The 12,954-nt window shown below is 50.6% G+C and overlaps 1 protein-coding gene across 1 annotated transcript; it reads left to right on the forward strand.

Annotated features, from left to right (window-relative positions):
• The first annotated feature begins 6,300 nt into the window (after positions 1–6,300).
• On the forward strand, positions 6,301–9,755 carry SSTR4 (somatostatin receptor 4). Its single transcript, XM_009673117.2, has 2 exons — positions 6,301–6,630; positions 7,570–9,755. The coding sequence occupies exon 2, from the start codon at positions 7,838–7,840 to the stop codon at positions 9,071–9,073; it is 1,236 nt and encodes a 411-aa protein (XP_009671412.1). The 5' UTR covers positions 6,301–6,630; positions 7,570–7,837; the 3' UTR covers positions 9,074–9,755.
• The last annotated feature ends 3,199 nt before the right edge of the window (positions 9,756–12,954 follow it).

Raw genomic sequence — 12,954 nt, forward strand, 5'->3', positions numbered from 1 at the left:
ACACAAACTGGAAAAGGGGGGACAGTGCTGCTGTAAGCCAGGATGATATCTTCAGCAAGTGAGAAGACATATAGAACCTGTAGGGAGAGGGATTATATAAAAAAGGGACTAAACCAACTTTTCTGCCAACTGTGTTTGGTAATAGGGATTTTCTGTGTGTAAGTTCCAGTTTATTATTAGCTTACAGTCATGAAGAACCAAAGTGATGCAGTTGTGCCTCCGGGCTGCAGAGAGAAAAAGCATCATCTGGTATATTAGACCTGAGGATCCATAAATCTGATTTATACTCCCAGCTTGGGACTCGGTGACTTCAGGCAAATCCCTTCATCTCTGCATCCAGCACCTGACTGTCCTTCGGAGAGAAAGCCTGATGGGATTGTTCCTTATTTTGTGTTTTCACCCTACCTTGTCCTATACCTGCTACCACAATAGCAGCAATGGAAGACCACCACCCTGAAAAGGTTTCAGAGGAGCTAGGAATTGTGATGTTTTTCCTTACAATGAACTTTCAAAATGTTCCCAGCTGGTTCACATGCCCCGCTGAAGCGATTGGAACTGCTTACAACATGTTTTTACATGGAGCTGAGCCAACAGAGGCTGTCTTGCAACACACTTGCTTGAATGACATGATACCAACCTACTCTGGAGCACCATGAAAACTCACACAAACAAACGCAGCTACCTCAGTAAAAGCAAGAAGTAAGCTCTTGCCCTTCTGCAGAACACATCCAAGTCATCTTCTTTACTTGTCCTCTTGCTGACTATCCATTGCACCATCTAGGAAAACAAGAAAACTGATCAAAACCTTCTCACGAGTCACTACAAAACTGTCAAGACATCTGAATTTTCAACAGATATTTCATAAAAAATAACACTCAGTGTTTTTATAAATTTTTGTCAAATTGCTATGTCTATTATCTATTTATATCTATATCCAATGTCATGTAAGGATGCTAGTGGAAGAAGATTTTTTTGTTTATGTTTTATAGTGAAATTACAGATATATATTTTTAAATGTTGGTGTTGAATCAAGCTTCTCACTCTACTTCCCCCTCTCTCTTCCCTCTTTGGGGGGGTGGGTGGATTTGTTCAAAATAAACGCTACTTCAGAGAGGAGTATTTTAAAATATCACTCTTGATTTTCTTCATCTCAGGCAAGACAGGTCAAAAGTTTCTTTTATAAGCTGAAGAACTGCGGCTGTTCAAATTACCTTTCCATTGTCATATGCTTCAAATAAACCGATAACGGAAGGATTCAGATTTCACCTGGCAAAGTCAATTTTTATTATTGCAGGCTATGGGTTTTGAGGTTTGGTTTTTTTTTTTTTTTAACCTATTAAATACCACTTGATCCTATCTCTGGGGAAATGGCCTGCATTTTATTTTAAAATTAACCATCTGGAGAGCTTTACTTGAGGGAACAAGGTTTGATTTTTCTTGTTAGGAGATCCAGTTAAAACAACACAGTGAAGAGTCTCTCATCTCAAATCTCTCAGATCTATGAGTTTTGGAAGAAAGGAGGGAGGCTGAATGTTGGTCTAACTCTGCTTCCACTGAGGCCAGTTAACACGAATATAGCATTTAAGGCCATTATAGCTTGGCTATTTCAAGTCAGTATGAGCGCTTTGGCTTAGTAAGACCAATCTCCAGGACTTGAGAAGATGGAGTTCAGTTTGTGGTTCTGCCGCAGACTTCCTCCATGACCTGGAGCAAGCAACACCATCACTTATCCTACATCCTTTTCCATAGATCCCTGCCTGCAGAAAAAAAAAAAAAGAGTGATTTTTTTTTTGGTCATTCTTTTTTGTCCCGTCTGTTGAGGCTGTAAGCTCTTTGCAAGGCAGACTTTCTCCTTCCATGATGCCAACCTGATAATAAAAGAAAAGAGTGAATGATAAAGACAGCTAAATTGTATTTGAGCTTGATTTTTACCAATGTGCTATCAACACCAACGATCTAGACGCATCTGGTGAGGTTTACTCCATGGAGACCAGGATTTCCACCCATCTAGATTAGTTTACCTGTGCTCTGTGTGGTGTTACCTGTGTACCTTGCCGAAGGTTTAAGGAAACCAAAGCAGGTAGTCTCCAGCTCGAATATTTTACCTAGTCTGAAGTTATGCTAATGGGTTCATGAAGAGAATAGCTGAGTTAGGAACTAGGCAGTCACTGAATTCAAAATGCAAGATTCATGAAACAAAAAAACTTTGTGTTTGACGATAAAATGCCAGTGCGATTGTGTGAGGTGAGGCTGGGGATGAAGCCATATTTTTCTTAGCCAGCTGTCAAAATAGTCAAAATATGCAAAGTGTCAGCCGTTGATTTCTTGGCGGATAAACAAATACTGTGCAGCGAACGGCCTCCCTAAATCTCAACTGAGCAAACACAACCTTTTATGCAGAGATTAGGACACGTGCTGAGAGGGAGGCAGCCAAAGACAAGCATGCTTTCTTCACTGTGTAAGGGAAAGACCCCGGTCTCCACCTCTGCGGGCCACTAAGGAAGCCAGGTCTCACATTGGCAGGATTTAGGAGGAGAAGGGGACGATGCCAGACAGCTGGCTCTGAAAGCACCCTGTGCACCCATCTCTGAGCTGACAGTTTGCAATAGCACAAAGCCCACTCTGTGAGCAGTCTGAACCCACATCTCAGAGTGTGGCCCATAAGGTCCCATTCTTGGTGACCTCTCCTAGCAAGCTTTAGGGAAGAAACAGGGCAGACAGCTCCAAAATCCCAATCTTTTAGTTGCCCGGGACACCTTGTTCTTCACGGCCTTGAAGGAGGATTTCTCCCTCTCCCTTCCCCTTGTGGGACTTCTCTGCGATCCCCTGGTTGCTACGAGATGGATTTACTCCTCAGGGAAAGAAAGCAGGAGACATAATCCTATGAAATCTGTTTTTAGGGCATATGGCTCTGCTTCTCCAACGTCTAGCACTGCGCAGGCTTTGGCAGCCATCAGCACTTTTGTAGGCAAACGGCACCAGTTAAGGGCCCACGCAACCTCACTGATGATGAGGTGGCCTTCTTAGTTAATTATGCATTCCCACTCATTCCCTGATTCCCATGGCCCTTGTACCAAGGCTAATTATACTGTAAAAAACTGCTTTTTGAGGGGAAGGGTATCAAACAATACCTCCTGGAGAGCTTAACACAGATGAAACATGAGATCATTCCGCCGGCAAGTTTAGAATAAACTGTGTATACTGCATTGATGTATCCAGTATCCTTTGAGGATAATAAAGGGTGATAATCAACAGCTCTGTGTTGAGGACACACCTGGAATTGCCCCAGCTAGTTGCTCAGGGAAAGCATTTGCATTCTCCACGTTTTTGCCCCAAGAGCAGCTAGGGGACTGTAGAGGAGCCAGAGAACTTGGGTTTCAGGTCAGTTCCAGCTCTGCCTCTCCTGAACTCTGTGTGTCCAGCACGGCACAGAGTTATCACAGCATACCTCCAGACATAGAGGAAAGCCTTTAATAGCCTGTTACTGTTTATAGGAAGCTTTACAGGGAGAGCTTCTCTCTTTTACTAGGTCAGTTCCTCAACCTGGAAGATATGGACAAGATTTTGGGGACGCTTGCCCACCTCTGTATCTGGAAAAGGAACAGTACCTGGAACTTTTCAGCCTTCTGCAAGCTGCCTGCGCTCCTAATGGCTCATATCACAATAGCCACAACAAAATGTTCCTCTGCAGCAAGAGCAGTTCCTATTCATCCCCTCCCACCCCAATCTTTTCCACATAAGGACTAGCACCAGCGATACAATATGGACAAAAATCATGGTAACTGCTCAGGAGTTTCCTCCCATACAGTAAAGAGTATTTAAAAGTTTCCTGTTAGCTCCTGGGAGGTGGAGCAGTTCAATGTAATCTGCAGGCTGTTAACATTGTTTTATTACACACTTTCCGGTCTCTGGCTGCAACAGGAACCTTTGCGAACACTGTGCCCCCGCCCTCCGCCCCTCCTTCAGCCTCCACGCTTAACTTGGCGCCAGCTCATTTTCGGAACTTTTGTGTCATCGGAGTAGACTGAAGCGTCATTTTCCCCGCATTAAAATACGCCGCGTACTGGAGGGCCCCTGTGCGGAGACGCTGCGTGCCCCGCTCTCGGCGTCCGGCTTCCCTCAGCTCCTGTAACCCAGCCCAGCGGTGGTGAAGTGAGGCCGGCGGGAAGCAGTCGAGACGAGTAGTTTCTGTGCTTTTCCATGTTCACGATATTTAAGCCGTGAGGTCCTAGCCAAACCATCTTTGTCAGCTGTACAATTAACTATGGTCATATACTTAAGCTCCAAGAAAAACCATGCACCTGCTTTCCCATGCTGGTTGAGCTTGTTCTCAGTAATGTAATATATACATTTACCTATATTTCTATCTCTGTAATCAGAATCCTTCTGTGCACAAATGAGCTCATTCAGTCAGCTCATTTTCAGCTTATGGACAGCGTTTAGATCCATCCTGACTTCTCAAAATCTTCACGACTCCCAGGCAGTTGTCCACAAACTCACATAAGCCAATGTCAGCTCAAAAGCTGTTCATAAACTATTAGTTTCAGTTGCACCCTGCTCCACGTGATCCCTTGGTTTAGCCAGTTTGTGCCATTTCTGCTGTCTGAGAGAATGACACATTCCCAGAAGCAGGAAGGCAGGCTGCTTTGGGAAAGTCTTAATGAGAAGATTGACAAGTTTTTCGAAGGAGCAACCACAAAGGAGAACCATCAAAGCCAACAGAAGCGAGCAAGGTGATGCTAAGATCTCTTAGGTCTGGGGAACGGCTACCATTTGCGGAGAGCCAGGTCTCCTGGAAGAGACTGGAAGTGGTTGCCGAATGTGGTAACCCATGAATGTAAGACAATGACAACAGAGCAAACATCCTTTGCTCCATAATTCGATAGCCCAGACCAGAAAGGAGTGATCAGGTGTAGGACTAGGACTGCAGTTTGTTAAGACGAATCAAAAAGTGGTCATCAAACAAGACCAGGTGCTGAAAATAGTGCTATCGGGTAATAGTGCCCACAGAAAATCATGTGAGCTACTCCCTGCCCCAAAATTTGGGTTGTCACCAAACTGAGGCGTGGCTGCTGTTGTTGTTCTGCACAAAGATGTCATCAATCACTTGCAAAAAAACACTTGTTTCAAAAGAAGCAGAGCTTCCAGTCCAAAATAAGCAGTCTTTCCATTTCCCTTGAAACTTGGGAGACTTGAGTTCAAAGTCCAATCTGGGGGAAACCATTGGTGTGACAAATACTCTGGAACAGGAGCTCCTATTTTGCAGGACAGGCAGGATGACCTCTGCCTTGAGACAGGCACTACAAGACCTTGAACATGTGCCAACGGGCTCAGCGCTGGTGTCGGCAGCTGTCTCTTTCTCTAATCTGTAATTGACCCCCATCCTGGCTGTATAATCCTTTTTGGTAATAGCAGCAGAAACCAATCCCTTTCCTCAAACAGTATTGATTTATTGCCAGGTCCCGATGGGAAAACTTCTCTTAGAAGTGTTGAATCACATCCTTTCCAGAGGTGAGGATGATCTTTACTCGTAGCACCCAACAGATGAGATACCGGAGAAATACCTCCGAGACGAACGTAACAATAACAGAGAAGAACAGGCAGAGGGATGGCAGTGAAATCACTTCCTGCAAGAGAAGCGCCACTGGAAACAGCGATGCCATCTGTGCACCGCTGATGTCAGCTGCTTCATTGCCCTTCGGGCTGGCAAGCCGCAAAGGAAGAGCCTTGCAGGTCGTACTCAGTCTCGGCCTTACGTGCAGCAGGCGGGCGTGCAGGCCGGCCGGGGCCGGAGGCTGGTTTTGCCTTCGTCAGACGTAACCGCCTAACGCTGCCGCTGTCCCTGCACCGCTGACCTTCTTCACTCCTTGCGCAAGGCAACCCTGAAATTCAGTCTAAACTTCCACTTAAGCCTACCTTCGAGGAGATTTCAGTGCCTAACTGGTTCCCGGCCCCCCTGCATCCAGCTCACCCTACCCGCCCTCTCACCCCAAATCCCGCGTCTCGGGCCGTAGCCCTCCGCCAGCCCGGGGGCAGACTCACCTTCCCGCGGGCTGGCTGCGGGATGCTCCGCTCCGGCGGGACCCCTGGCGAGGCGAGGGGCACTAATGAGCCCCACGGGGTCTGGAGGACCTTTCTGGCTTCCTCCCCTTCCTTTCCCCACCTTGCTTTCGCTCTGCGTGGGCAGAGAAGGATTCAGCGGGGAAAAGGAAAGGGGTTGGGGGTGAGGGGGGGGGGAATAATACCCAGCCCCAGCCCCGGCGTGTGCTCCCGGCTGCAGTGGGAAGGGATTTCAAAGCAAGCCGGTGCGCGCTGCTCGGGGAAGGCGGGCTGTCAGCAGTTGTCAGGGCAACCTTCCTCCATCGCCAGCCTTGCCCATGTGGTGACACCTCGCGCTGTGCCGGCGCCGGCGGCTTGCACCACCGACCGTCTCCCAGAGGGACCTGCTCCGTTCCTGTACGTATGTGATTTGTGCGGTCCTCGGGATGAGAGGTGCTGGAGGGATGGAAACATTGCGACCGAGCCGGGACGTGTGCTGGGAGCCCCCCTTTTTCTGCCAGCCGAGATGCCTGTATTGCAGCACTCAAGCCTCTGCAGTGCGAGGAACAGCTATTTTACGCAGAATTGCCGGTAATGGATTGTTTGATCTGTGGATTATGAATCCTGCCTCCCTGAGCTAACAGCCTTCTAGGACTGGAGATGTCTACACCAACAGCAAAAAGCAGGAAGATAGTCCTTTGCTATTGCCAGAGCAAGTAGAATATCAGATACCTAAAACAGAAGGGGGAAGGGTTGGGTATTTTTGGTGCTTTATTTATTAAAGTAGAGAACATAAATCAGGAACTCAGCTTTTTTAACACAGAAAAGGCTGTTTCCTTGACATAGATGATGTGGGTGAGTTAGAACAGCCTGCGTTGAAATCAGAAAAGCGTGCTCTGCCTTTCACTTTAAAAGGGACCGGATTCTTCTGGCCATGATTCAGGGCAAGTCGGACTTTACATTGCAAACGGGCTGTGCATCTCACTGGCACAGTTTGCAGAGCGTGGTGCTACCCCTCAGGAGGGAAGCAGCAGAACCTTCCAATCCTTAAGGGACTGAGAGGTAAAACCGCTCCAGAGCCTGTAGTTGATTCTTCTTATTTTCTGCCCCGGGGGGGGGGGGAGGTTAATGAAATTGTTAAGATTTGGAAAGGTTCGTTAAGGTGAGAAGCGGTATTGATTGACAGGTGATCCTGCTCAGTTTGCCCTCGCTGCCAAGGTGCCCCCCATGAATGACACAGTTAACGCACACCCCAAGTCCGGGTCCCTCCCTGCAATCCGTAAAACACCAAACCTAAAGGGTGCTCCAGGCTGGAGAGCGTGGCTGCTGCTACGTAAAGTGAACTAAAGGCAGCCAGCTGGGGAGGGGGGAGCGGGGAAGGGGGGGGGCTGCCGAAAGTGTGTGACACTGATTTGGCAGAGACGGCAGCTGCACCGAAGAGCGTGTTTTGCAACTGCTGCCGCTCCGTGCACTGCAAGCTCTCCTTTTCTCCCTGCCTCTCTCCCTGCTCTGTCTGTGCCCCGTCTGCAGGCTGAGGACCGTAGCCGGCAGGCGACAGCCTCCCCTCGCAGCAGCCGTCTCCACCAGCCCCAGGCGCCCCTCAGCCTGCTACAGCTGCCACTCTTCTCCCAGCCAAATCCGTCTCCTGGGAGAGCCCGCCACCCTCTCGCCGCCTCCACTCCAAAGCACCCGTCCCCTTGCAGCGTCCAGGCCTCCCACGCACACGCACCCCATCTCCCCCGTGTGCTAGCATCACCCGCCTTCTGCCGCTTGGCCCTTCTATGGGCCAGTTGCCAACATGAGCGCGGATGCTGACCATCTCCCAACAGGAGCCCAGGCGGTGAGCGTGCCCCTATGGACCGCGTCCAGTTGGACAGCTTCCGAGGTCCCTCCCAACACGAGTGCCTCCTTGGCGGAGGTAGACCAGCGAGGGGCGGTTGAGTGGGGTGGCAAGGCAGGTGAGATTGCAGGGATGGTGGTAATCCAGTGCATCTATGCCCTGGTGTGTCTGCTCGGGTTGTTGGGCAACTCCCTGGTGATCTTCGTGATCTTGCGCTATGCAAAGATGAAGACAGCCACCAACATCTACCTGCTCAACTTGGCCATCGCTGACGAACTCTTCATGCTCAGCATCCCCTTCGTGGCCACGTCGGCTGCCCTGCACCACTGGCCCTTTGGCCGGGCCCTGTGCCGTACCGTGCTGGGTGTAGATGGGCTTAACATGTTCACTAGTGTCTTCTGCTTGACTGTGCTCAGCCTGGACCGCTACATCGCAGTGGTGCACCCGCTTCGAGCAGCCACCTACCGCCGGCCTCGCGTGGCCAAGATGGTCAATGGGGGCGTGTGGCTACTCTCGTTGCTGGTAGCCTCACCCATCCCCATCTTTGCTGGTACGGCAACTACCCACGATGGCCAGGCAGTGGCATGCAACCTGTTGTGGCCGAGCCCGGCCTGGTCAGCCGCTTTTGTCGTCTATACGACCTTACTGGGTTTCCTGCTGCCGGTGCTAGCCATGGGTCTGTGCTACCTGCTGATTGTGGGCAAGATGCGGGCAGTGGCTCAGCGGGTGGGCTGGCAGCAGCGCCGACGCTCCGAGGGCAAGCTCACGCGGCTGGTGCTCATGGTGGTCGCCATGTTTGTGGTGTGCTGGATGCCCTTCTACGTGGTCCAGCTGGTGAATCTCCTGCTGCCTGGCCGCTTGGATGCCACTGTGAACAATGCCTCCCTCATCCTCAGCTACTCCAACAGCTGCGCCAACCCCATCCTCTACGGCTTCCTCTCCGAGAATTTCCGGCACTCCTTCCACGGCGTGCTGCGACGGTGCTTCGACACCAGCTCCTGCTGCTGCCACACTGACTCGGAGACAGCGGAGGAGGAGGAGGAAGAGGAGCCTCTTGACTACTGCGCCACTCCCCGGGGGGACGACAAGAACAAGGGCTGCATGTGCCCACCGCTGCCCTGCCAGCAGGAGCCGGTGCACCCCGAGCCCTGCTGCAAGCCTGGCCCCCTCCTTACAAAGACCACCACCTTCTAAGGCGCTCAGCTCCCCGCAGCCTCTTCTTTGAGACCTCTGATTGGGCATCTCCGTCAGGCACAGGCACCCTCAGGTCTTCCTCCATCCTGACAAAGGGAAGGACGAGCAAACACCGTGGCCGGAGAGAGAGCAAATTCCTGTGCCTGCTGTTCTCATTTACCCTGTACACTGACACGAGCGACTCCAGTCTGCGCGGTGTCCCCAGTGGGAGAGCAACTGGCTTTTTCCTTCGATCTCTGGCCGAGCTGGGGGTTGAACCAGTGGTGGGATCAGATTCTGCCACCGTGGAGCCTACTGCCACACTCCAGGCACTACTTCTCCTGCAAGAACCTGTGGGAAACCCACCCTGGGGTATCTGTTTTCTCTCTGTCCCTTCCGCCGCGCTCTGCCGGAGCTCTCCGTGGGGTTTCCTCCGCTTTCACGTTTCTTGGGAATCTACTGGCCAGGGGCGGCTGGAAGCACTGGCTCCCAACCCTGCGACAGGTAACCTCACTGTGAGTTTTCCATCTGCTTTCACTGGGGATAAGACCTAACCCCAGGCTGGTATGTAAAATGCAAAAGACAGAGATGCTAAACTTCTTCCGTCTCTTGCGAGAAGGGGTATGACGTGCACAGCCACAGCTGCCGGGCCCTGCTGAAACCCTCGCCGTTTCCCCACTGCAGTTCCTTTCCAAAGGGGGGGGGGGGGAAAAAAAAAGCGCTATCGTTTGCAAAGAGTACGGTGGCCACGCTGACCCAACGGGACCGATTCAGATCCCACTCCTGCTCTTATTTATGCAATGACAGTTTTGCCACTGGGAGAGCTGTGACTGGAACAAGAGGCCGGGAGGTGCCGGCTTTGGGAGCGTCTTTGAGGTGGGGTGCGTTTGCCTGAGCGCGGAGGTGTCACATCCTTAAAAAGGAGCAACGTCACACGTAACTGCTTCGCAGTTGCGCCATGAACGGCTGGCCGTCAGTTGTGCTGTGCAGTTCAGCAAAATAGAAAGCCATAACACTGGCCCGTAATACAGTTAATAGCATCTACTGGATAGTTGTGATGATTACCTTCACCACCTAGGAGGCTCAGTGATAGCCACCAATTCTCCCGCGCGAGGCCGGCGCCCAACAAAAAAGACTAACTGCTCTGCAGGGGCAGCGTGGCGTTTCAGCAGCACTTTGCACGGGGCAGTGGGGAAGGCAAGCGAGCCTGGAGCCGGAGTATGTGGATTGCTAAAGCGTGAGGCTTTTGAGTTTCTTATCTATGTATATGTGTGTGTGTGTGTGTGTGTGTATATAAATATATATATGTACATATAGAAAGGCAATATTTTTACTTAATGTTTGCAACTCTAATGGTAAAACCTGTTAAGCCGAGAACATGTTGGCTCCCTTTCAGCTTTTCAATGCCTTTCCCAATTACAAGCAATAGGCAGAGAGAAGGCGGCTTGCAGGGTCTGCGGCCCCGCCGCTGGCGAAGGCCCAGCAGCCCCAAGCGAGAGCAAAGGACTTGCCGAGGGGCAGGGAAGCTGGGCTGCAACCCTTTCACAGCGACCGCTGCCGCGGGCCCCCCCGGCGCCCCACTTACTTACCTCCGGTTTTGAACTCTGCATGCGAGCCCGCAGGGTGGTGGCCCAGGAGAGGTTATTTCATAAAGCTGTAAATATCCTAAATGTCCTCCCTGCGAGGGTTGGGGGGGGGGGGAATGCAAGGAGGGAAAGGCGAATAAATAAAGCATGAGTGTAACTTCTGGCTCTGCTCCCCGCTGGGACGCTGCCAGTCTGGGTACAGGCTCTAGCGCTCCACCCTTATGCAACGCTGATAAGGCTGAAGCGCGTCCCCGGCTTTGGAGAGGCTTTGACCCAGTGTCTTTCGCTCCCAGATTTCGGGGCCAGCAGAGACCCCGCGCCGCACAGATCAGTCCTCAGCTTGCAAACCGTAGCCGGGCACAGCTTTCAGAAAGGCACCCAAACTGATGCCCTCCACGGCATAAAGAATTTGTCATGTCCCTTTGAACACTATATTCGGGAGAGGGAGAAAAGCGGAGGATAAGAATATCCGCTGGTAAAACTTGTCTCGTTTCCACCAAGTTAGGACTGGATGAGGACGCAGTTATTAATCCTTCGAACTCGCTGCTCCTCTGGCTGAGTCCACACACTGATTTTTGGATTTGTCATGACCTTTCTCCAGCTAACGTCCCCTTCAGCAGTTTACTGACTTTTTCACTCTTTTTGTGCTCTAAAAATAATGCTCTGTTACAGAGGAAAAAGAAAGAGGGAAAATTAGCTGTATTTTTTCCTTTTCTTCTTTAACTACCAGGACGGTTAGTGGGGACGGTCCCTTTTTATCCCTTTTGGCGATGTCAAGCACGTGCAGCGGGGCTTTCTGCCGGAAGACAGTGGTACCCCTTCAACTACACTGCTGTTGCTAATGCCGGTGCAGATCAAGTCCGGCGGCCTCCCATCAGCCAAGCAGATGCAGAGCTGTGGTTGCTCCCACATGCGCAGAATAAACGTTAGATTGCTGCGATTTTTGCCCAAGGCAGCAGTGGGGGTGTTCACCACTGCTTCTGCAGGACCCGAGGGTTCCCCACCCTCTGTCTCTTGACCAAGAGCTGGCGCTGCAGAGGCACTGGGAGAAAGCTCACGCAAACTAATGAAAATGCTGATTTTAAAACTGGGCTAGTAAAACTGAGCAAAACCATGGGGCGGACGCTCATCCAGAATGAAAAGGAAATCATAAAAAAAAAAACCAGACTCAGACTGTTGTACCTTTATAAACAGATTTCAGGCCCCTCAGACAGAGCCATGCAGTCCTTGTCATTAAGGTGGACAAATGTTCTCTGCCCTTCAGGAGATGAAAAAGAAGATGTGGAGGAAACCAAATGAGATTAAGGCCACTTTAATTCGGAGCAAGAGTACCACATAGGGGTTTATCACTTTTTAGCTCTTCCATGACCCTCCAGTACCCGTCTGTTGCTCACATATACATCCTGACAGGCAGACAGATACATGCGTAGTCCTAAAAAATACCAGCCCTCTATCTGAAAATAGTGGAGTCCCTTTTAAAGAAATGCCAGCTCACTTCATGTTTTGTTCTTGCTGACATGCCCTTTTTAATACACTAGAGTCAATGAAATTACTCACGTTGAGTTCACTGTATGCATGGAGGGCCATATCTCACACTCTGTATCCCCGGGAACTTTGTGGCTCATATCTTAGCCATACGGAGCATCAGGCACATGCCCTGGTGCCAGCTCATGTAGTTAAATGTTGCTTTACCTAAAGTCCCAGCTCCTGGACTCATGCGATATTACAGAAATCTCATTTAAAGATTTGCCCTCTGTAACTGTGGGAAAAAAGCGTGAATGCTAGAAGCTCAAAACCTAGAAGTCAAATCGAAAAAAATGATATGTGCCTTTTGTGGTTTAAAGGACTTGCTTGACTATGGAAAGCTGTGATTTCTTAATATTTGGGATCGGTGGTATTCGACCACAGGACTCTCCAGGAAAGCAAAGGGTCCCAAGGGTAGCCTTTATTCAACGGGGACAGCAGCACAGACGGAAGTGGTGAAACCCAGCGCCAGCTCCGGCCCAGAAAGCCCCTTGGCTATGCCACGTTTCTCCCTAGCTTAGCACGAGCTTCCCCTCAGGATGGCACTGAAGGAGAAGACGACTTCCAAGGGGCGCTAAAAGGCTGTTAAGCTCCTAGCAGGGCGCTTTGATTTTGGGGGCCACATGAAGGAGGAAAAAGAGGGGGCGAGCGATAGTCAGGCTTGCTAAAGGCTTTCTGATTGACTTGTAAATACGCTGTTTATGTCCCTGGTTTGGGATGCGTTCGCAGAGGCCCTCCCAACCAAGGAGGATTCCTCCTCTTAACCCGTCCTCGCTTTCCCGCTCCTCCGGC

Source organism: Struthio camelus, chromosome 3 (assembly GCF_040807025.1).
Source record: "Struthio camelus isolate bStrCam1 chromosome 3, bStrCam1.hap1, whole genome shotgun sequence".
Lineage (NCBI taxonomy): Eukaryota > Metazoa > Chordata > Aves > Struthioniformes > Struthionidae > Struthio > Struthio camelus.

Excerpts from the sequence above, each read along its gene's own strand:
- SSTR4 (XM_009673117.2), top strand. The coding sequence starts at position 7,838 with ATGAGCGCGGATGCTGACCATCTCCCAACAGGAGCCCAGGCGGTGAGC.